The following is a 24,623-nucleotide window of genomic DNA, read 5'->3' on the forward strand; positions in this document are numbered from 1 at the left end:
TTTTTTAAAACCATATAAAAAGATAAAACAAAAGCTTTAAAAATATTTACCAACTACAAAGTGGTGAAAACAAATTCAAATATGGTCAAAAATTATGTGATCACAGTATGCCCCTCTTTGCTTGGAAACATGAAGTATTTTCAGGCAAAGAAAGATGAGCGATATGACTAATTTTTGTCCATACCATTATTCAAAAGGGAAGAGAGAAAAGAGTGTAACCGAGTCCTGGTTTTGGACGGCCTACATATCCCGGGTTATAAGAAAATTAGGTCGAGTGTAGTTCAAGGAAAAGGATGGAATGCTGAGTTGGAGAATCGAGTGAGGTTCCGTCGAGGCTTGGGCTTGTAGTCGTGTTATTACATCAAAATTAAAAGAGAATAAACAAGCTTATCAACTATGAGTTACAAAATTCAGATCTATAAGTCTTCTAAAACTTGATCTTGAGTCTTGACTGGTTATTCACGTAGACTCTAATCTGAACCTTGATGCTTGCTCGCTGCAGGTGCCAATTCATTCTTCTACGGACTCTTCTGATGAAAACAAAAAATGCAATGCTCGTGACTTTAGTCATGTCTTAAGTAGTTCACATCTTTTCATCCGCTTCTGCATTCTGGATTCACTTCTTTTTGTTTTCTTTCCTTTATTTTGGATTGAGACTACTTTTATTAGTCATCTCGTACCCGTGCCTCGAGGTAAAACATGCTCAGACACCAAAACAAACAAACGAACGAAATTTTTCTGCCCCAGTTTTCACTAGGAAATTTTCGTGAGTTATTTGTAACGAAACTCTATACTACTTCATTATTGAAAGCAATAAAAGGCCGGGATTGGTGTACCCTGGGAAAATATGATTCTTTGGGAATGGTGTGCCCTGATTGTCTAAATGGTGCCTCAACTAAGGATTGGTGAACCTTATGTTGGGGAAATGCGATGGGGAATAGTGTACCCTGATACTGGTAAGGAGACTAAGGAGTGAAGACCCTATGTCCAAAAAATAAAAATCAACTAAGGAGTGGAGACCCTATGTCAGAAAACACAGTTAAGGATTAGTGTATCCTGATACTGGTGAGGAAATATAACCAGGGGTTGGTACCCTGTATTATGAAAAAAGAATGTAATCAGGGATTGGTACCTTGTATTACTGAAGAGGAAATGTAACCAGGGGTTGGTACCCTATATTACTAAAAGTAAAAATGTAACGAAGGGTTGGTACCCTGTATTTGAAAGAAATGTAACCAGGGGTTGATACCCTGTATTACTGAAAGGAGTTTAACCAGCGGTTGGTACCCTGTATTACTGAATAGAAGAATATAACCAGGGGTTAGTACCCTGTATTACTGAAAGGAATGTAACTAGGGGTTGGTACCCTATATGTAACTAGGGGTTAGTAATACAGGGTTGATACCCTGTATTACTGAAAGGAGTTTAACCAGGGGTTAGTACCCTGTATTACCGAAAGGAGTGAAACCAGGGGTTGGCACCCTGTATTACCGAAAGGAGTGTAACCAAGGGTTGGCACCCTGTATTACCGAAAGGAGTGTAACCATGGGTTGGTACCCTGTATTATTGAAAAGAGTGTAACCAGGGGTTGGCACCCTGTATTACTGAAAGGAGTGTAAACAGGGGTTGGCATCCTGTATTAATGAAATGAGTATAACTAAGGGTTGGCACCCTGTATTACTGAAAAGGAATGTAACTAGGGGTTGGCACCCTGCATTACTGAAAGGAATGTAACCTGGGGTTGGTACCCTGTATTACCGAAAGAAATGTAACCAGAGGTTGGCACCCTGTATTACTGAGAAGGAATATAACCAGGGGTTGGTACCCTGTATTACTAAAAGGAATGTAAACAGGGGTTGGTACCCTGTGTTACTGAAATGAGTATAACCAGGGGTTGGCACCTTGTATTACTGAAAGGAAATGTAACCAGGGGTTGGTACCCTGTATTACTAAAGAGAAATTTAACTAGGGGTTGGTATCCTGTATTACCAGAAGGAATGTAACTAGGGGTTGGTACCCTGTATTACTAAGAAGGAATGTAACCAGGGATTAGTACCCTGTATTACTGAAAGGAGGCGTAACCAGGGGTTGGTACCATATGTTACTGGAAGGAAATATAACCAGAGGTACCCTGTATTACCAGAAGGAATGTAACAAGGGGTTGGTACCGTGTATTATTGAGAAGAGTGTAACCAGGGGTTGGCACCCTGTATCACTGATAAAATATTAAATCCCGTGGGCGAAAAGGTTCTACATGGGTTAAACTACGAAAAGAAAGCATGGACGAAGAGTACTTCTACCTGGAAGTATGAGATGAATCCCCCTAGATGAAAAGGTTCTACCTGGGTTAAGCTACAAAAAGCAAGCATGTGCGAAGAGTACTTCAACCCGAAAATATGAGCTGGATCCCCTAGGCGAAATGGTTTTACCTGAGTTAAGCTACGTAAAATAACCTGAGCGAAGAGAACTTCTACTCAGAACTATGAGCTGGATCCCCCTAGGCGAAAATGTTCTACCTGGGTTAAGCTACGTAAAACATCCTGAACGAAGTGTACTTCTACCCAGAACTATGAGCTAGATCCCCCTAGGCGAAAAGGTTCTACTTGGGTTAAGCTACATAAAATATCCTTAGCAAATAGTACTTCTACCCAGAACTATGAGATGGATCTCCCTAGGAGAAAAAGATCTACCTGGGTTAAGCTACGTAAAACATCCTGAGCGAAGAGTACTTCTACCTGGAACTATGAGCTGGATCCCCCTAGGAAAAAATGATCTACCTGGGTTAAGCTATGTAAAATATCCTTAGCAAATAGTACTTCTACCCGGAACTATGAGATGGATCTCCCTAGGAGAAAAAGATCTACCTGGGTTAAGCTACGTAAAACATCCTGAGCGAAGAGTACTTCTACCCGGAACTATGAGCAGGATCCCCCTAGGAAAAAATGTTCTACCTGGGTTAAGCTACGTAAAACATCCCGAGCGAAGAGTACTTCTACCCGAAACTATGAGCTGGATCCCCTAGGCGAAAATGTTCTACATGGGTTAAGCTACATAAAACATCCTAGGCGAAGAGTACTTCTACCCGGAACTATGAGCTGGATCCCCCTAGGCAAAAAGGTTCTACCTGGGTTAAGCTACGAAACCATCCTGAGCGAATAGTACTTCTACCCGGAACTATGAGCTGGATCCCCCTAGGCGAAAAGGTTCTACCTGGGTCAAACTAAGTAAAACATCCTGAGCGAATAGTACTTCTACCCGGAACTATGAGCTGGATCTCCCTAGGCAAAAAGGTTCTACCTGAGTTAAGCTACGAAAATGGGAGGTATGAATAGTAGTGACTCATGCTGAAAATAAAAGAAAATGGAGAGTTTGAGGAACTTACCATTTGTGACGTTCGTCCTTTGAGAATCGCCATTATGCACTGCTTTGTTCCTGCTTCAAATAAAGAAAAATTGTGAGTTTTCAAAGTGGTGGTCAGTTTGTGGCCTTGATGTCTTTGGCAGCTTAACTTTGTGGGCATTCGCTTCATGAAGACCGAAGGTATTGGTAGTTGGCTACACTGCTGGTAGACTCTGTTGTTTCTTTCAAGAGACTTTTGCTCTCGGTACCAACCCTGATTATGTTTGTGGATCAATCAGCCTTATCCCAATTGGAGATATTTGCTTAGGTGACCTATTTTGATATCTTGAATGGCTTCTTGCTTTTCGAGCAATTTGTTTGTTAGAGAGAATCGCAACTAGGTGTGCGCCTTTTGCGTGATGTGCACACTTCATAGTCTCTGTTCATTATTACAAGGAACCCGTAATCAATCTTGCGGTCTTTTCTTTGCTTGTTTTTGACAAGTAGCCAGACAAAAATATCTTTCGGGGAACCTTTGTACTTCACGAATCCTCAAGGCTTGTTGACTGTAATAACTGTGTGCATGTTACTTCTCCGATAATGTTATCTTGAATGTTCTTTCCAAAATTTTCTTTGTGAAACTGAAAAGCTGGTAGCAGATTTTGAAATCCTTTCTTACTTGTTTTGACAAGGACTGACTCAAAGTAAAGGATATAATATATATATATATATATATATATATATATATATATATATATATATATATATATATATATATATATATATATATATATATATATATATATATATATATATATATATATATATATATATATATATATATATATATATATATATATATATATATACTGATCTATCAAACTGTTCTAATCATTCATTTTGTTATTCCTTCGGGCCTTGAAGTCGGGCTTGTTTGTGTTAATTTTATACATCAGTTTCACGGCTTACTTTCGACTAGTGGTTCCCCGAGAGATTTTTACCAACAAGTCTCTCTTATTTATTTATCTCTATTATCCGTCGTCTTACAGTACCTGTGAGGGTTTTCACTAGTAAGACTCTCTCATTTTTTTTCTCTTTTTTTTTTCTTTTCTTTTCTTGATTCCTTGAGTGAGAATCATGAATATGTCCTCCATATGACAACCATTGCTCATTGAGGATTTCCCTTGGCATTCTCAAAACTGATCAGGAGGTCTTGTTTGGAAGGCTTTTGAATATGGTTAGAAATAAATGACGGCATGAAGGCTCAAAGTACACTCAATATGATGGGTTTTACACTTTCAACTCTTGGAATCGACTTTTTCAAAAAACAAAAACAAACTCATGCCTCAGTTTTAGATACTGGAGTTTTTTTCTTTTTTAGAATTCTTATTTGGTTGGACCGAACCGTGTAAGGCTGCCTATGTATTCCTTTTTTAAGGAATCATGTCAAACGTAGTTCAAACATCTAGCCTAACTATATTTTTTTTTTCTTTCTTTCTTTTTTCTCTTTTATTTTCAAAACAAGTTGCCCCAACTTTTATTTCCCGGGGACATGGATCTTTGACTGTTCTTTTCTTATTCTTTTTTCAGTTGTACTAGTTTGTACTCTTGTGGCATGGACTTTTCTTTTCATTTTTTTTTATTTTATTTTTTTTTTAGACTTTTAACTCGAAACTTGATTCCAAAATAGGGTGGTCAAAGAAAATAACACAAGCTCAAAAAGGGTAACGAAGGGTATAAAATGTTTGGATAGCAGAAAAAAGGCTTCCCAGCCTCGAGAACGCCAAACATAGTATCCTTTTGGGATCACAACATTGATAAACATGTCTGTCTTCATGGTATGTCGTGGTCGAAAGACACTTTCCATCCATTGATATCAAACTTTACACCAATCTTCAATTGATTCTCCCTCAAACCCGATCTTTACAATGATTTGAAGGAAAAGATCGTTAACTTCCACAGGTATGACTATTCTAGTTCCACGTGAATTTTGCTTGAGCTTAATTCCAAAGTATTTCGATTGTGTATTCATCCTCAAAAGTGTCTTGTTCTCAGTTAACCAATTCAAGACTAAATCAGTTTTCTAGGATTTGGCCAAAATTCTGCATGCATGCCATGTCACTAGAACTAGCGTGAAACGAACTATGCACAAAATGGACATAAAATGACTAACTATTTTTTTTATTGAATAAAGGATAGAAGGGTCCGATAACACAAAAAGAAGAAAAAAAGAGGATAAAATAAGGTACCATGTCTCCTTAATGGCTAAAAGATGAGTGATTTTCCAGTTACTAAGCGACATCTTAGCCACGGACTTGCACGTCAGCATTACTACGGCATTCAACCATTTTAATTGCTATGGATTTAGCACTCAAATTTTGACTTTTGATCAAACCGCTCCCCATATTGGCTATCGAATTTTAGGACTTACAGCATAGGAACTTTCACATTAACTAATTTGCCAAATGACTTGGACGAATTCCGATGTCTCCCTATCATCACAGATCATCCAAGCAGAGCATGTCTTGTTACTCAAAACTGGTAGAAGTCAGCTAACATTTATCTCTATTTCTATCACCAACTTGTTTACTTGCCTTTTCGTGGCCTTAGTTGGATCAACAATAGTGGTTCTTGTTCCTTTAGTTGAGAAGATGATGATAGAGTGATCCTAAATTGTTTTCGTGAATCACCATTGCAAATCAACAAACCAACCACCTTTAACTAGCTTTTATTTCAAAATAACAAGCACTTTAGAATGAACACACTCTTCCTCTCTTTCTTCTCTTTCTTTTTTCTTCAAAACCATTCGATCGAACCTGATGTGGGTTGCCTACGTATCATGTGGGAACATGAATCAGATCTTGTGTAGTTTAGGGATACCAGAAATAAAGTAAATAAGCTAATTCTTTTTCTAATTTATCTATCATTTATTTTTTGAAAATCATATCACAAAAGCTCCGAACAAAGAAAATATTTTGGATTTTGAATTTTCTCACTTTTTTTTATTCGAAATTTTCGAAAGAAAGACATCTAAACAAGAAAGAAAATATTTTTGGATTTTTATTTTTATTTTTTCATTATTTTCGAAAGAAAGATAAAAAAATATTGAATTTTGATTTTTTTTTTTTTTGGAGAAAGACTTTTTTTTTACAAAAAGGAAGAAAATACTTTTGTATTTTTGGATTTGACGTCTCAAAGAAAGACTTTTAAAGAAGAAATTAAAGAAAATTATTTTTGGATTTTTAAAAATTGGGGGCCGAAACCGATGAGGTTTGCCTACGTATCTCACACCAGATGAGAATCAGACCTGCGTAGTTCGATTAAAACAGACTATGTTCTTTTCTTTTTTTGATTTTTATGAAAATTAATCTTTAAAAACCATATGCACTAGACCACATCATTTTTCTCTATTCGTTCAATTGATTTATGCTAAAGTCGGTAGACATGCAAGCCTCCTAAATAATGCAACAAGTAGCACATAACATGACATAATGGTCTCAACAAGGTACCTGTCCTAAAACAGAAATCGGCCCCTGTGTCGAGCGCTGCTAAGTCAAATGCACATGATGCAAATAAAGCGTAGCCTACTAGGCATATTCATTGCTTGTGGCTTGTTCTTCTAAGTTTTCAAATCCTAAAGGAGATGGTATCTAGACCTGGCTTACCCGGGCGGACAACCCGAACCGAGGAGCGTCAAACGTCACCAGTAGTAGAACAACACTGGCTAGCTAACGGCTCTCCCGCCTAAGCATGTGTGAATAAATCCTTCACCAAAAGCTGGTAGGCTAACTGGCTTTATCTCAAGACAGAAATTTTGTGATGCTGGTAGGCAAACACAACATAACTAACTATAAGAAGATTCAGAGGGGTGTGAGAGATGATACAATTTATATGTACAATTCAATAATATCAAAACGGTAAAAAGTGGACAAGTAACACATTAGGCCCAAATAAATTACAATATATATAAAAATTAATAAAGCCAAATAAAGTCAATGTACAAGCTCGAATTCTTGAGAGTTCCCCAGCAGAGTCGCCAGAGTTGTCACACCCCTTTTCTACCCCCAAAATAATGTATGTTATGGATTGTGGGTTAAAGAGTTTTTCCAATTAAAGAGACAAACTTGAATAGGGATTATTTTATTTATATAGTCGCCACTTGGAATTGATTTTTGGGTGTTCCAAGTGACCTTTTATTTGAATCTCTAGTCAAAGAAAAGTTTGACTCTATTATTATTGGTCTGCAAAAATAAAGTCCGGGTAAGGAATTATGTTGACCGGGGAGAAGGTGTAAGGTATTTTTCGAGTCCCATAGTTCTAGCACGGTCGCTTTTATTGACTAAAATTGGTTTGAATTAATTTTTGGATAATCTATGCTTTATTTGATTTTTTCATGTTTTACTTATGTCCGCTTTTATTGTTGATGATTTTATTAATCTCAAAATAGGACGAGTATTCCGACCCTAGCTTACACTAACCAAGACGTGTATCCCCGACCTTAGTTCGTGCGTCATACCCAAAATTGGAGCCTACTCGAAGTTAATTAAATAACAAACTTTTATTTATTTGAAAGAATTAAAAACAAGACGTGTCCTCACGAACTTGTCTTTTTATTTATGTCTTTATTTCAAAGCGAGTCTTTCCGACATTGGTTAAGACGAAATTATTCATCTTTATTAAAAAAAAAATGCTTTGAGGGTTTAGATTATTGAAAAAACAAAATTGTTCATCCGTATTGTGAAAAGATAAAATTCTTTATAACCATATACAGATAACTAGTGGATATTAGGCCTACCTAAATCTTGATTCTTACTATTGTTATTTTTTTTTTAAGTACTAACTAGCATAGGCTAAACATTTTAAGAAAATTATTTCTAATATTCGCACCTAAAGTTTGCCTAATGATTAATTTATTTGAAAGTGATTAGACTAGATAATTATTAAAAGAATAAAACGATTCTTGAATCTAGTCTTTATGCCCCCCCCCCCAACCCACTCTATTAATCTATTACGATTCAAAGTTGTTAATTACATTCAAAAGAAACTGAAACAAATAAAGTAAAAATAGGCAAGTAAAAGACACAGAAAAATTAAAAAGCATAAGATGGAGCAGAAGGAAAAGAGAAAACAATTCTTTGACATATGAATTCCAACAAAGATCACTTTTAAAAGTGAGGTCTTTATCTTTTCCTTAAACTAAGTAAACAGAATGCAATTTCAATCACATATATAAAGAAGAAACGATAATTTAACTAATTTTTAACAGATTTACATGATGATAACACTGATATATCATTCATCTTGAAACATAATCAGATCTTAACATGTTTCATCAACCAAACCGGGATCAAATCCTTCTAATTATCATTAAGAATCTGCAATATATGAATTTTAAAGTTACCTAGTTTGTAGAATAATAAAATACAGCAGTGTAGCAATAGAAATTCAGCAGCAAATAATATAGAAACAACATCAACTCAGGTGCTAGGACAACCTAGAAAACTCAACAAAGATGCTTGAAACTGGTAGCTATCGACTTCACAAATTGGCTAAGGGATCTTTCTATTTTTCTCAAAGTTTTTGCACTCAACTCCTACTCACAAAGCTATGAAGTTTCAGCTTGCTATATGTATAAAATTTCTGATTTTTCTCAAAGATATATGTCCTTTTTTTAGCAACTCTCCAGATCCTTCCTCTCCTTTTGCTTCTCTCTCCGATCGCCTCTCTTTCCTCCTCCCCTTTTTGACTTTCCTCCCCCTTTTTTGACTTTTTGTTATATGTATAGTAGAATGAAAATTGGGAAAAGGAGAAATTGCATTCCTACCCTCATGTGAGCTTTTTGAAAAGTGGGTAGCCAATTGAGAAAAGTGCATGTGCAAGATTTGTGCAAGATTTGTAAGGACACATCGTTGTGCCACCATTTCGTTCATTTTTTTTTTACTCTTATTTATTTATTTATTTAGAGATAATATGTAAATAGTGTAAAATACTACATCTTACTAACCAAAGGATTAAAGTACTAAATATTCAATATTTATTTATAGAAAGTCTTTAGACTAACAAAAAATATACTAATAAAATATATTTTAAAAAATTTCTTCTTTCCTTTAAAAAAAAATTTAAAGAAGACTAATTATCTAAAGATATAACTTTTTTTTATTTTTAATTTCCTTTAAAACGTATAAAAGGATAAAACAAAAGCTTTAAAAATATTTACCAACTAAAAAGTGGTGAAAACAAATTCAAATATGGTCAAAAATTAGGTGATCACACCTTTCGTCAGGGTTTATCCAAATTTCTTCAACAAGACAGATTCAATCTCATGTTGGGCTAAGTCATTTCCCTTTACAGTCGTAGTGTAGGTCGTGATAAGCTCATGTGGATCCGAAGTCCCATCATACTTCGAAATATCCGACATCTTAAACCTTTTCAGAATCACCTCTGGGCCACACTTGGTTTGAACGGCAACTGTGTATACTTCTTAGAATCCAGTCCCTTTAGCACCGATGGCACTCCCGATATCTGATCCATCTAAGCATGGAATTCTTTATCATTTTAGTCCATTTGTTCATTCATTTTCCTCATGAATCTCATGAGCTCGGTTTTGAAAGGGCCGTTAGCGTTGCTGTCATTCTCGGATCCACTACCAGTACCATCATCCTCGTTAAACTCTATCTCCTCCCTTGGTGCGTCGTTATCTGTTCTTTGAACTGTTTGATTTGTAGGGATATTGGGAGGAATCTGAACTCCTCCATTAGAATTATTAGAAGCAACCGAAAGAGCCTGCTTTAATTCTGCCATAATTCGGTCATGTCTCGGGAGGTAGTTCATAATTTTCCATTGTTGCTCTCTCAAGATTTTGACCGTTTCAACAACGTATTCGTCATTCGCATCATCAGGAGTTGGACTTCTCATATGACGAGGATTTTGACCTTCATGAACTGGAGTTGTTTCATCTCCTTCATCGCGAGGTTCTCTAGTTGAATCATCATGTTGGAACACATCTTTATGTTCGTTGTGTGCTCCAACATTATAGGAATTGTTCACATCATTAGCTGCCATATTTGATTTTTTTTTTTACTAAGAAAGGAATCAAAATTTATTAGTAACAGATGAATGGATCAAAGCAATTATACAATTGTCTATACTCCACGGTGGGTGCCAAACTATTTATCCGTAAAACGGTACAGTTGAATTTATAACATTATTTATTGACACGCGAATTAACTTGATCCAAAAATATGAAGTAGATAAGAATGGAATCAAGATTATGAAATTAACTTAAAAGAAATAAAAGCCTAGTTGTATGATGAGCTTCTCTGGAAGCAATAATATGAATAATATTAAGAACAAAAGCAAGCGAGAGATTTTATAGTATGAGAGCAAATTATAGCTTTTGAATACAGATGATTTTTCGTCCCTTATAATGGATACTAATTCTCTTATTTATAGTTCTATTTAGGGAGACAAGATCCCCAAATCAAACTCCTATTGAATGAGAATAAAACTGCCATTGATAACTGCATAACTCTTGGCTATTAATACAGAGATTCTTTGTAACAGCTGTCCATTGAATGTTGTCTTTCTCAACCGGTGTTTTCCTTTCAAATTTTTGTTCTCGATTGCTATCGGAACTCACTCAGCACCGCTCATATTCTTGTATTTGGTGCCAACTATTTGCTGACTCACAGTTTACCTGTTTTCAGTGCCACGTGTCATCTTGTTATTCGTCCAACTGTCGTTAACCAATTTTACCCTAAACACTACGCTACCGATAGGGTTTAAACCTTTCACCTCAATTGTGAAATGTAGGGCGCTTGCTGGATGAGCTAACCCAATACTTTTAATTTAATTAAAAATTGTAAAAATCTTTAGGAAATGATATTGAAGTCGCTTGAAATAATTCATTATGCGTTATGTCAAACTGAGTTCTATATCGGCTCTGTGTACTTTCGTTACTTGTTTTCTTATTTCTCTTTAGCTATTACATCATTTTCAATTGATGTGGTGGTATTTGATTGGACATGACGTTAACAAAGAAAGAAAAAAGGAAAACCTTTTGAACTTATGGTGTTAAATATGCCATGAGATTTTTGTAACTATAAAAATATAACATTAAAGATAAAATGATAAGCTTGAAGTTAATTTATTTTTGCATGTAGAAAAATGGTATTCTTTTTGAAATAGATAAGCAAATTGTGGAAGAGAGATTTTTCTATTGACACTTAAAACACTCGTGTTGGTCAATTTACAAAATTTAAGAATGTGGGTGAAATTGTGTACGAAATAAACTTCGTAACCGGAAAGTTTTGCTACCTATATTTTAGACTCAAATCTGATTTCATATATTTGAAATTTGATCTTCTGTACAAAGTGCATTCATAGTTACCAAAGACTTCAGTACATGACTATTACACTATAGTCTACAAGGTGCAAAAAATATGCAATTGTGGTGGCGTCGTTATACTATATGGTTGTTACCTATTGTATTGTTTTGTATTGTATTGTTACATTAAATATAATATTTATTTTAATTGTTACTTAAAATTTATTGTATCGTATTGCAAAATCTGTTGTTACGTAATGACGAAAAATATCATTTTATGGAACGGCGGATTTGGTGTGGTGACGTCGTTTATACCTTACGTCTTTTTTTCTTTTCTCATCTTGCCCTTCCTTATTATTAAATAATCATATATTATCCTTTGCACTACTCTTTTATATAATAATCTACTCCGTATTCTATTTTGTTTTTAATAATATTGCAAGTTTTTTTTTCGTATTGTTAGTGTGTGGCATCATAAAACGACGGTAAACGATGTACAATCTATCCAAACGCTGTATTTATCAAATAATACAATACGATACATTATGAAACAGACATGTAATAAAAATCCAAACAAGCTACTAGAAACTAGAAAAAAGATTTATTTTTTCTTGTAGTTCGAACCCTACTATAGAAAAAACACTGATATTTGAGTGAAATAATAGAGAGACAACCATTATCCATCAAGTTCCGCACCAAATATTCCTTGGAGATTTCTTGATTATCAATAAAAAAAATTGTAGTTCCCCATTAACACTTTTCTATTTATGGAATTATTTCTAAAGTAACTGAATCATCACAACTGTGAACTGTGATTTGATTCAAATTATTCTAGGGTTCAAAAAATTAATTTTGTATACCATTTATGGTTTTGAAGTAATTCTTGCAACTGAGCTGTCAAGTTGATGATTTCCAAGAAAATTGGATCAAGTCCTTACTCTATTAAATTGTTGTTTTGTGCTTTGTTTTATACCTAAAATTTGTCTTCCTTGCATGTGAATGCATACTGAGCTTAACTTTTGGAAGAAGAATTGAACTCATGTTAATGTACAAATTAGAAAGAGAAAAAATCCAGAGACAAGGGTTTGTAATTCTATAGTTGCTTCTGCAAGCTATGACAAAGCTTGGAACTTGGAAACAATCAAAGTTGTTGGAAATAATAATGCTATAAGAAGAAACCCATGGATTTATATTAAATGACGATTCACATATTATTCTTTTCTTGTCAATTTATATGTCATTATAAAAAAGGACTGTAAGATCATAACTGCATAGTCGGCTGGTTATACTAAGTTCATGATCTAAGTTTGTTTATTTGTTTATTTATTTATTTATTTATTTTTACCAGATCTGAAATTTATTGGCTGATTTACGTCTTGACACCTCAGTTTAATTAAAAAGAATGCATTGAGATCTTGCCACCTGAAATGACTGAATAGAGCGGTAAAAGTAATAAGATTATTCTTGGTACAAATATTTTAGCATAAGGGACAATACTATAAAGAAATGTGGGGTTCGCATTCACACAAGGTCCGGGGAAGGGCCGCCAGAGGCGGATTCACGATTTCAAGAGGATGGGTGCACTATTGTGAAGAATTCATATTTGACTGATTTTATATTTGACTAGTTTAACTTTAGTCTCTTACCATTATACTTTTAAAATTGTAGGTTCAAAATTATATTCTTTTCGAAATTTTAGTAATTTATACACACACACACACACATATATATATATATATAAAAATTCATGCAGAAAATAAGACCGTTCAAAGTGGGATTTGAACTGTCAATTTTACTTGTAGAGATGCACACAATAATAATTGCACCACAATAGACTTTGAGCATGAGTTCACGCACATATACTTAAGTAATTTTAAAGAAATATAACATTGTTATACATAATTTAGGGAGATGAGTATAGGTTCACGTGAACCCATATCCTTCAACTTAGATACGCCTCTGCTTAAACCTGTTTAAAAGGTGGTAACCTATGTATCATTAGACCCAACATTGGAAAATATCGCATCCTTTTGAACAATTAGCATATTTTAACATATGTCTTTTAGGAAGTTTTAAAATTACTTAACTATATGGAATAACCAACCTCCACTTGTTTGAAACATATATGCAGAATTACTATTCTACTTAACTGTGCCCAAAAACCTAATGGCTTACTTAATTAGAGTTTGCAGAATAGGATGAATCTCGGAAAAATCTTACCTACATATGGTGTATAAACCAATAATACTCAATTCAAGATAAAAGGGAGCACTAGTCACAACTCACAAGTGAGTTACCTTTGTTCTTCATTTTCCTTCCTCAATTATTTGAAATTTGTTTTAGTTTTTCATATAATAATCTGTTTTAGTTTTTCATATTATAATCTGCATATTCACATAAAATAAACAGTAGGTGAATAAGGTTTAAAAATCTATTTTCTGATCATTTGTATTTAACATCATTGTGCAAAATACATCTTATTAATTGATAGATGACACAAATTTAAGTTTGAAATCAATAACGAGTAACAAGTATATATTGATTTAGTATGTCCGCCAATATGGATAAAGTTCTCCCTTAAATCTCTATACCATCGTTTAGTGATATAATGATGTTGTTACTCTTGAAGGAGTATAATTAAAGATTGTAGCAGTAGGTTTAAAGTTTAAATTCCGCCAAAATGCTCTCCTATTCTTTCTTCCGGTTCATCAAAAAATATTATGGTACTAATAAAATCGTCACCAAGATACTATTAGTTGATTTTGTCAGAACTAAATGCATAATTCACATTTAACAAATCATGTTATGCGATTTCATCTTACTGTATATCTAAAATTTAATGGGTGAAACTATTTCGCGATGATGAAAAATAATAAATACTCGTAAAATAATTGAGTTGCACCTGATCCGGACCTCCCTTATAAATAAAATACATAGCCACAGTCGGACCACATAACAATTTCAAAATGATTTCTATCTTTGTAGATAGTGGTCCAATGTAGAAATATTTATAACACATCTTTTTCTGAGCATACAACATGACGTGGATGGCACACACTTCTTGAATAAACTAAAGCACAAAATTATGCCCTACGTTTGTCGGAAACCTCATCTATCAAATAGGAGTAATAAAAATATTTCCCCCTTGCTTTAGGTTATTGCAATCCAAAAGAGTGTGTGATGGACCTCAAAACTTCCGACCATCTAGTTGGTAGAGGACCACATTGATTAATGATAAACAAATACCATTGGGGCTAAATCTCAAACTAGTAAGTAAAATATTCTATGGTGCAAAAGAGTAAACTAATCCAATACATGATTAATCAGCTTTGATTGACACCCTTTAATTTAATTTAGGGCTCATTTGGTAGGAGGTATTAGAAAAAACAATACGAGGTATTAGAAAAACAATGCATAACTTTTTGCATTACTAATTCCTTGTTTGATACTACTATTAGTTATACATCCTATTTGGGATAGCAAACCATGGTATTAGCAATGTAAGGGTTTTTAATACTTGCATAAACATGGTTAAAGACATAATTATCTCTCAAATCACTCAAAACCTAATTCCAAATACTTTTCACCATATTTTGTATATTTTCTATTGTGATATTTTAGTTAGTTTTTCCCCTTAGCATTCTCCTTATAATTAAAATAATATCATATTTAATATTAAATTTGATTTTTAATTCGTTCAAAGTATAAATTGATTTTCTCTTTATCAGTTAAAAATCTATTCATTTTTTAATAATTTCTATTTTGTATTATATGTCATAGCAATTAAATTTTTCTTCTCTTTTAACTTTAATATTTCAATTAGTTTTTTCTTTTAATTTTGCTCCTATGTAAAAAAAAGTTGGCTCTAGAGAGAGTAAAGAATGTGGAGGGTAATAAAACTGTTGCAATAAAAATAGTGTATAAAGTTAAGGAAATGTGGAGAATATTTTTGTAAACAACTAATTTTTTTTAGAAATTATACAATGCTTTAATACACCAAACCAAACAGTAAATAACAAATAATCTTACTATAATTAATGTAAACATTACTAATACCAACATTACTAGCACACCTTATTCTAACACTATTCTTGTTATCTCTTACCAAATGACCACTTAATGTGATATATAAAATCAGATCAAACTCCCCATCATTACCACTCTATTCATTAGAGTACTAATCCCTGTTTTATTAATGCATTAATCTCAATCAGCTTCCTACCTACATTGTCTCTTGTTTCAGCTCCTTTCTCTCTTTCTTTCTTTCTTCGTTTATAAATCACACACTTCTCTTTGAGAAGGCATAATAACAAACACTTGAAGCACAAGGCCTTTGCTACTGTTGTTAGGTATGGCGACGATGATGGTTGATGGCACCGTCCCAGATTTTGATTATTACAGTGGTTTAAGCACCACCACCACCACTACCACTACCACTACCACTACCACTACCACCACGTCCTCTTCTGATGATGACCATGATCATGGTTGTACATGGAATGACTGGTCCCCGGTTGTTGATTGGGAAGCTTTTTCTGGCGGCGATAATTTTCAAGATCTAATTGAATCCATGATCGAAGGGAACAATTCTTCAGGAGGGTTGAATATCAGTATCCCAAAATCGAGTACTTTTTACAACTCAGAGGATTCTGTGTTGATGGAGGAACCAGAAGAATCGAATAACAATCAATCGGAAGATGTCAACGGGCTGAAGCTTGTTCACTTGCTGATGGCGGCAGCGGAGGCGCTAACCGGCGTGAACAAAAGCCGTGAGTTAGCTCGAGTGATATTGGTTCGGCTCAAGGAATTGGCTTCCCCTAACGGCTCTACCAACATGGAGAGGTTAGCCGCGCACTTCACCGACGCCTTGCAGGCGTTGCTCGACGGTGCAGCCTCAGGATCTTTACACGCTAAGAGCATGTTTTCTCCTAATTATAAGGACGAGCAGCAACAGGGAGATGTGTTGGCTGCTTTTCAGTTATTACAGGACATGTCCCCTTTTGTCAAATTTGGGCACTTCACAGCAAATCAAGCCATTTTAGAAGCCGTGGCTCATGATAGAAGAGTCCATATCGTGGACTACGATATAATGGAAGGAATCCAATGGGCTTCCTTAATGCAAGCCTTGTTGTCCAGAAAAGATGGGCCCCCAACTCCACACCTTAGGATCACAGCATTGTCGAGGAGTGGCAGTGGTCGTCGGTCGTTTGGGACGGTCCAAGAGACCGGCCGTCGGCTAACAGCTTTTGCTGCGTCCATCGGCCAGCCATTTTCGTTTCACCACTGCAGGTTAGACTCGGACGAGACGTTTAAGCCACCCGCTCTGAAGTTGGTCCGAGGAGAAGCTATAATTATAAATTGCATGTTACACTTGCCTCATTTTACTTATCGAGCCTCGGATTCCGTTGCTTCGTTCCTATCCGGATCCAAGACCCTGAACCCGAGGCTCGTGACCTTAGTTGAAGAGGAGGTAAGGCCCATTGAGGAGGAGGAAGGGTTCGTGGGCCGGTTCATGGACACATTGCACCACTACTCAGCCCTTTATGATTCACTCGAGGCAGGGTTCCCGCTCCAAAGCCGGGCTCGAGCTTTGGTGGAGCGGGTGTTCCTTGGGCCTCGGATAATCGGGTCATTGGCCCGGACATACCGAACCCGGGGAGAGGATGAGAGGAGCTCGTGGGGGGAGTGGTTGAGTGTGGTGGGGTATCACGAGAGTAATATAAGCTTTGCAAATCATTGTCAAGCAAAATTGCTGTTGGGGCTATTCAATGATGGGTATAGGGTGGAGGAGATTGGCACCAATAAACTCGTTTTGGGGTGGAAGTCCCGGCGCCTACTTTCTGCTTCTATTTGGACCTCTCCGGATAGTGACTTGTAATAAATAAATTATATATAATTCATGCAAGTGTGCAACCCCACCCCAAGTTACTATCTGCTGTGTGTGTTGTTATAGTCCTTTGTGTTATTTCATATCGAAACTAGTTTTTCGTGAGGCTTTTCATCGATTCCTATGCGTGTGTTTTTGTCCTTTTCCTGTGATATTTGGATTGAAACTAGTTGTTTGTGAGGCCTTTCTTCTATCCCTGTGATAAGTAGTTTCCAATGGAGTGGCTGAGTGACGAAGGAAGCAAAGTTTTGGCTCCATAAAACATTACGTCATGTACAATTTATCTTCCAAGCTTAGATTGACCAATTTGCGAAATTGTTCAGTTTTCTTGAAAGTAAAGATTCCGACTGATGATGATTATTCTGCAAAACTAAAAACCTTTTTGAAAATTAATGAACAAAGCTATAAATCTTGCAGGGATGAATATGAGGATTATAGCCTTACAAAATAATTTACAAGAAAACGAGAAATGTTAAGTCCTACTAGTTTGGAAAAATCTAAATGCTGAAATGCGCGATCAAGGTATCTAAAAGTAGTAACATCCGTAAAAATCTTTTGTGCGATTATTTTATAAAAATATGAAAATTTTATTTAATTAAGGTTGACATTTCAATGTTTGAAGATTCCGCCTTCGAGATCTATCTTCATGTAAGTGCACGAGTGTTTTGACATTGTATTAGTGTTTACCCTAAAAATTGAGTAACAATTAAACTTATATTGTGGTTTTAAGGATATGTGATTTAAACTGACACCAATTGAAAAACAACGAATTAAATAGATAACTTGGACAATAAAATAAATCAAACCGGTCTGCAAACGATGCCTCGACCTCGATTTGAGATAGTCTCGAGGTTAGTTAATAAGAACAATAAAGGATAGAACAAACCGTGATGAACATTGATGATAGAAATAAGCGTATATGTCTCTTCTTATCAGTGAATAATGATCATCTACAAATGATTGGAACTCCTCTTTATATAGTAGAGGAAACCTAATTATGGTATAACTCTAATAACGAAAATAGACCCCATGATTGACACTAAGAACCGTTTTGATTTGATCTGTTTCGGGATTTCCGCCGTGATCTTCGACCGATTGCTGACAACTCGCCATTCTGTTATTACGCCTTACTCGAAGTCAGTCATGCTTGATCTCGATTGTTGCTAGCCTCGATCTTAATGAATACTTCGATCTCCAGGCTTGACATTCTATCTTCGAGCTCAAGCCTGATCTATTATGAGGTTACCCTCGAGGCAACTCCCCTGCCGCCGAAATTGGGTATGCCCAATTTCGATCGTATACAGATAGTCCCCTCGTGTTTTGGAGTGTAACGAGAAGAAACGAATTCGAGACTTCGATTTAATACCTCAATCAATTATGACGTCAACATCGTGCCGTAAGAGACAGAAGCGACTGAAGCGTCGCATCTGCACACAGTTCCCAAGGTCATTAATTAACGCCAGTTGATGGTCGGCTACCAGTGCTTTCAAACCGTCAAAGTGGCTATTATAAATAGACCGTCTTCATAATGTTCTCAAACTTTACTTTCAAACTTTTTCTAATCTTCAAAAGCTCTTCTATCTTCTTTAAGTTCATCAATTTTGCCGGTTTTCGTTTGCCAATCTCTTATTAAAACACAAATTCCGCCTTCTTCTTCTTTAAACCTTATATAGCAATGGCAAAAACATCAAAGACCGTTCCTCAAGAAGAAAAAGCTTCCTCATCGCGGCCGGCCAGTGAAAAAACACTGGTGGAGCCACGTATCGAAGAGTGCATCCCCGGGCCATGTGAACTTACTTCCGACGTTAAAGTCGAAAAACTCTCTTCGGTTCCCGGCCGATGCGAGCCCATGTCTAGATACATCTGTTCGATATCTGAAGGAGATCTCGAGCAGGTGAAAAAGGACTGCCACTGGGAGAATAAAGAGGTGGTGATTCCTACCCCCGAAGAGGACATCACCACTCATGTGAAAGGGTTCTTAAGTTTGTATACTTACCCTTTCACACTGGGCTCCGTCGATCCTATCATAATCGACTTTTGCCGCCAATACCGGGTAAACCTAGGCCACATCTACCCCTCTTTTTGGAGCATTGTCATTTTGCTCAGATTCTTCTAGAGCAAGATCGAGGGGATGTCTTTCACCCTCGATCATCTCATTAGGCTATACAGCCCTCGTCTTTATCGGAGTGGACTGATAAGGCTTCAACGCTGGGCCACAAAGGTGCTATTCTCAAGCATAGACAAGGACAAGGACCGAAGATGGATGTGCCGGTTTGTCCGAGTCAGGACCTCCGATTTAATTCCTGCCGAGAAGATGTCATTCCTCGAAGAATGGAACATGAAGCATAAGTAGAACTTCACCGATAACGTTTGATTACTTGTTATGTTTCCTTTACATCTTCTCATCTATACTCTTCTTTATGGTGCAGCTCCCCCTGGTTTCCTGGTGCAGTCCCGAACCTTGCAAGTTGGGTTCGACAACTGGTTTCAACTTCTTCGTATGCTGAGCGTTCGTGGCGTGATTTGGCCAAGGGTTGATGGGAGGCCAAAAATCATGGTAAGTTCCCCCGTCCGTGTTTGATGCTTTCTTGTGAAATACTTCCTTTTAACTTGATTTCTTCTCATACAGGTCTTAGAGATAGTGTCGTTATGAGGCCGCCTCCCCTCGGGGAAGAGTAGGTCCCGAAGCCGACCAAAGATAAGAAAAGGAGAAGGGCCTCGCCACCAGATACCTCAAATCCCAAGAAAAGTAGGGCTCGAAAGTCGAAGACTGATCTCGTCATTCTGCCTGCCGATGTAGTCCAAACGCTACGAGAAAAAGACGAGGAGGGAGAAGATTTTGACTGCCTACTGGTGGCTTAGAAGAGGGAGGGCATCGAAGTTTCGAGAACTGCTAAGCCGGTGACGGTCGAGGAGGTTCAGCCGCAGACCGAGATGATCTCGAAGGAAGGTCCGAGCAAAGTCCCCGAGTCATCGGGTGTTGAGGATGCCTCCTGCCGTGATGAGCAACCGGTGGGCGTGCTCGAAGGGTCTAGTTCTGTGGCCCTTCAAAGAGAAGAGAATGCACCAAGTGACTCGCTTGGGGCAATTAACATTGATGATTCGCTGCCCGGCCCCACGTTCTCCGAGGGGCAATTTCGGGATGCCCGGTCCATGGGGACACCCGATGTGGGGACGGCCCCCAAAGGGGATGATATATTTCGCGGCTGCTTCGCGGGGGTCGATGATGTTTCCGACCTGGACGCATCACTCATTTTTGATAAGGCTCAGCGGCTTCTGATCCAAGTGAGTTTTACTTGTGGTCGATGATGTTACCATGCTTGCGTTTGTTCGTATTTCTCTAAGTCTTATTTTCTTTCTTTCTTCACAGGCTACGACGCTTCATCGAGAAACGTCCTCCAAATACCGGGCTGAGCTGGCCCGATATGAGGCTGATCTCAAAAAGCTTATGGAGGAAAGAGACACCCTCAAACTACTCTATGTGCAAAAAAAAGTGGAGATCATGAGTAGTCGAGCCGAGCTGATAAGAGCTCATCAAGATCAGACCGAGCTCATTGAGCAGGTAATATAAATTTTTGGGAGCTTGTTATGTATTAACTTGATATTGGCGACTAACACTTTGATTCTGCAGGTTCAGCAGAAGGCCGAATTGGTTGAGCAGCTTCGTAAGGAGGCCAAGATGAAAGAGGCAGAGACTTTGGGGTGGAAGTCGAGCATGGACCGTCTTGCCTCGGAGAAAGATGCGGTTCGGGCCCAACTATCTACGGTTGAGCTTCAACTCCAAAGTGTGAAGGTGGAGAACTTGGCCCGAGCCCAGAAGGTTGAAGAGCTCGAGACTCGGTTGGCCGCTAAATTTGCAAGGGCCACATCTGAGGCATAGGTGCTCGTTGCCTCCTACCGAGCCGACGCTGAAGCTGCTAACACTCGGGCAAAGGAAATTTCTGATGCTGCTGAGGTTAGATTGTCCCGTGTTGCCGATCTTGCTAGGTGCCAGTCTCGAAGAGAGACTCTTGAGGAGGTACATGCTCGTGGCTTTGACCTAACGACTGATATCAAGAGTGCGAAAGTTTTGGAGGACGAGGCCGGAGCTTTGCTTTCCGATGATGAAGACTCTGCGAGTGGATCCGAGAGCGGAGGAGATGAAGATGAAGCTCCCGAAGATGCAACTCCCGAGGCGGACTAGGCACTTAGGATTTTTTCTCCTTTTGTTTTTTGTGTAAGACCCTGAGTGGTCTTTATAAATACTTTGCATATATGAAATATTCCTTTTCTTTCCGTTTCGTCTCCGATTTTTGATTTATGATAAATTCTGTTTTGCCTCTGTCTAGTGAAAACTTTGTTGTAATCGGGTAGTTGTAGCCTCTATAATTGAGTGAGCAACAGCTCGAACTCAGAGTAGAACAAACCCTTAGGTTTTTTAGTTAAGCGAAGGCGAGTCCCCGAGCTCAACAATATGTTCGGGATTTTGATTTCGGGTGGCTTGATTGAAGCCGTAATTGTACTGTGTTTGTAGCCGAATTCGAGTAAGTTTCGAACTCACAGTAATAGACCCCTTAAGGTTTTATGTCAAATAACGATGAATATTCAAGCTATATTCAAGTCAGTTTTATTTGAGCTCGGAATAGTGTAACCCTTAGGTCCGAATTGAGTGAGAACAAAATCTCGAACTCTAAGTGTATTGGCCCTTAGGATCTTTAGATTGGGTCGGTATGGCCTCTAAAAGATGGCTACTTTTTTCCTTTGACTTAGTAACAATTTCTTTATGCCTTAACACGTATTCTTTACCCATTGGATTTTTTGAGGGTTCGGTGTCGATTAAAACCCCTTTGCTTTTTTTGCCTTAGCACGTTTGTGTTAAGATAATTTGATACCTCTTAAGGTTTTTTTAGGGCTGATTTTATCAAAGCCCTTTTGCCGAGGGTAGCCTTTTTTAACCGGTTTTTCCAAGAATTCGAAGGCCTATTTTTATTGTGGGATTCGAACGTCTTCGAGCCGCCTTAGTTTAGTTGTAGCCTTTGAGTATGCCACTTGGGATTATTTCCCAATAGCACTTCGAGCTTGTTCGAAGCGTTAGTCCCCGAGAGCGATGCTCTCGGCCTATAGATCGAGGGGTGCCTATTTGAGGTCTAGTTTAAATTACTCAAATATGTCAATCCTCGATGGCAGTCCCCGAGTATACGAGGTATATTTGCACTTGGCCTTTGAGCTATTTCTCACAAAATCATAAGTATGGAGCTTGTATAGTAGAAAATTTTCTTTGAGACACAAGATGTTTGATATAGAAAGAATGCTTCTTTGTATAATTTATACATGCGTACATGTTTTGTCATCGGGGCTCGACTAATCTATACGAACACAGTTCAGTCGACCGTTTGGCCCATTACAAAGTTTCTCTATCGAGATCCTTTGACACGAAGTAATTTCCTCGACAGTGTAACATCTGAGGGTGATGCCCCCCAGTATTCGAGGTTGATTGTAAAGAAGCCTTGGATACTGTTGAATTGTCCCCAGGTAGCATATAATTGTTGCTTCGTTGAAAACCTCGCCGGGAAAACTCACTTAGGACAAAAACCGATCTAAGGGAAAAAGAGTGCAACGTGTGCTTGAAAACCTGAGGTCTCGATGTCTTCGATCGAACACCTGCAATGAGATAGTGTCGAATATATAAATTAAAAAAAAAAGTAAATAAATTCATACCTTTAGCAATAATACCGTTTGAGAAGCGATATGTTCCAATTATTTGATAGTTGTTCGCCGTCCATCGTGCCGAGCTTATAAGATCCCTTTCCGACGATGTCGAGGACTTGGTAGGGTCCCTCCCAATTTGGGCCGAGCTTCCCTTCATTAGGATCTTGGGTGTTGATGGTGACTTTCCTCATGACTAAGTCCCCGACTCTAAAGTGGCGAAGGTTGGTTCTCCTATTGTAGTATCTTTCGATTCGTTGCTTTTGTACCGCCATTCGAACAAGTGTGGCTTCTTATTTTTCATCCAATAATTCGAGGCTAGTATTCATAGCTTCGTAATTTGACTCTTCTGTTGTATGTCGAAACCTGGCACTGCGTTCCCCGACTTCGACTGGAATCAAGACTTCAGAGCCATATACTAAGCAAAATGGGGTTGTCCCTGTACTGGATTTTGATGTTGTTCGATATGCCCAAAGAACTTCGGGTAGAATTTCTCTCCATTTCCCCTTAGCGTCATTCAACCTTTTCTTTAGGTTTTGAATGATAGTCTTGTTCGTTGATTCAGCCTGTCCGTTCCCTCTAGGGTGATATGGTGTTGATAACATCCTTTTTATTTTGTGGTCTTCGAGGAATTTCGTCACTTTGCTGCCGATAAATTATTTTTCATTGTCACACACGATTTCTGCGGGTATCCCAAATCGACATATGATATGATCCCAGATGAAGTATATAACCTCTTTCTCTCTCACTTTCTCGAACGCCTGTGCTTTAACCCATTTAGAGAAATAGTTAATCATAAATAAAATGAACTTAGCTTTACCTGGGGCCGATGACAGAGGACCGACGACATCCATTCCCCATTTCATGAACAATCATGGGGATAAGACTGAATGAAGTTGTTCTATGGGCTGATGGATCATCGGTGCAAACCTTTGACATTTATCACATTTTCGAGCAAACTCCTTAGTGTCTTTTTCCATGCTATCCCAGTAGTATCCTGCTCTAACGATTTTGTGAATCAGTGATTCGGCACCGGAGTGGTTCCCACAAGTGCCTTCATGGACTTCTCGTAGAATATAATCGGTGTCTCCTGGTCCTACGTATACTGCCAATGGTCCATGGAATGTCCTTCTGTATAATGTTCCATCTTCAGCCAATATGAATCGAGCAGCTTTGGTTCGTAGGGCCCTCAACTCTTTAGGGTCCTATGGGAGCTTTCTGTTCTTCAAATATTCAATATATTTATTCCTCCAATCCCAGATCAAGCTTGTAGAGTTTATCTCGGCATGACCTTCCTTGATCACAGATCTTGAGAGTTGAAGACAGTCCCCGAGCTGATCTCATCTTTCTCGACCTATGACCCTAAACTTGCAAGTGTATCGGCTT

The 24,623-nt window shown here is 37.6% G+C and overlaps 1 protein-coding gene across 1 annotated transcript; it reads left to right on the forward strand.

Annotated features, from left to right (window-relative positions):
• Positions 1-15,725: 15,725 nt before the first annotated feature.
• On the forward strand, positions 15,726-17,743 carry LOC107765749 (protein NODULATION SIGNALING PATHWAY 2-like). Its single transcript, XM_016584434.2, has one exon. It carries the CDS (start codon positions 16,017-16,019, stop codon positions 17,541-17,543), a length of 1,527 nt encoding a protein of 508 aa, XP_016439920.1. The 5' UTR covers positions 15,726-16,016; the 3' UTR covers positions 17,544-17,743.
• The last annotated feature ends 6,880 nt before the right edge of the window (positions 17,744-24,623 follow it).

The sequence above is a fragment of the Nicotiana tabacum genome, chromosome 12, assembly GCF_000715075.1.
Source record: "Nicotiana tabacum cultivar K326 chromosome 12, ASM71507v2, whole genome shotgun sequence".
NCBI classification, from domain to species: domain Eukaryota; kingdom Viridiplantae; phylum Streptophyta; class Magnoliopsida; order Solanales; family Solanaceae; genus Nicotiana; species Nicotiana tabacum.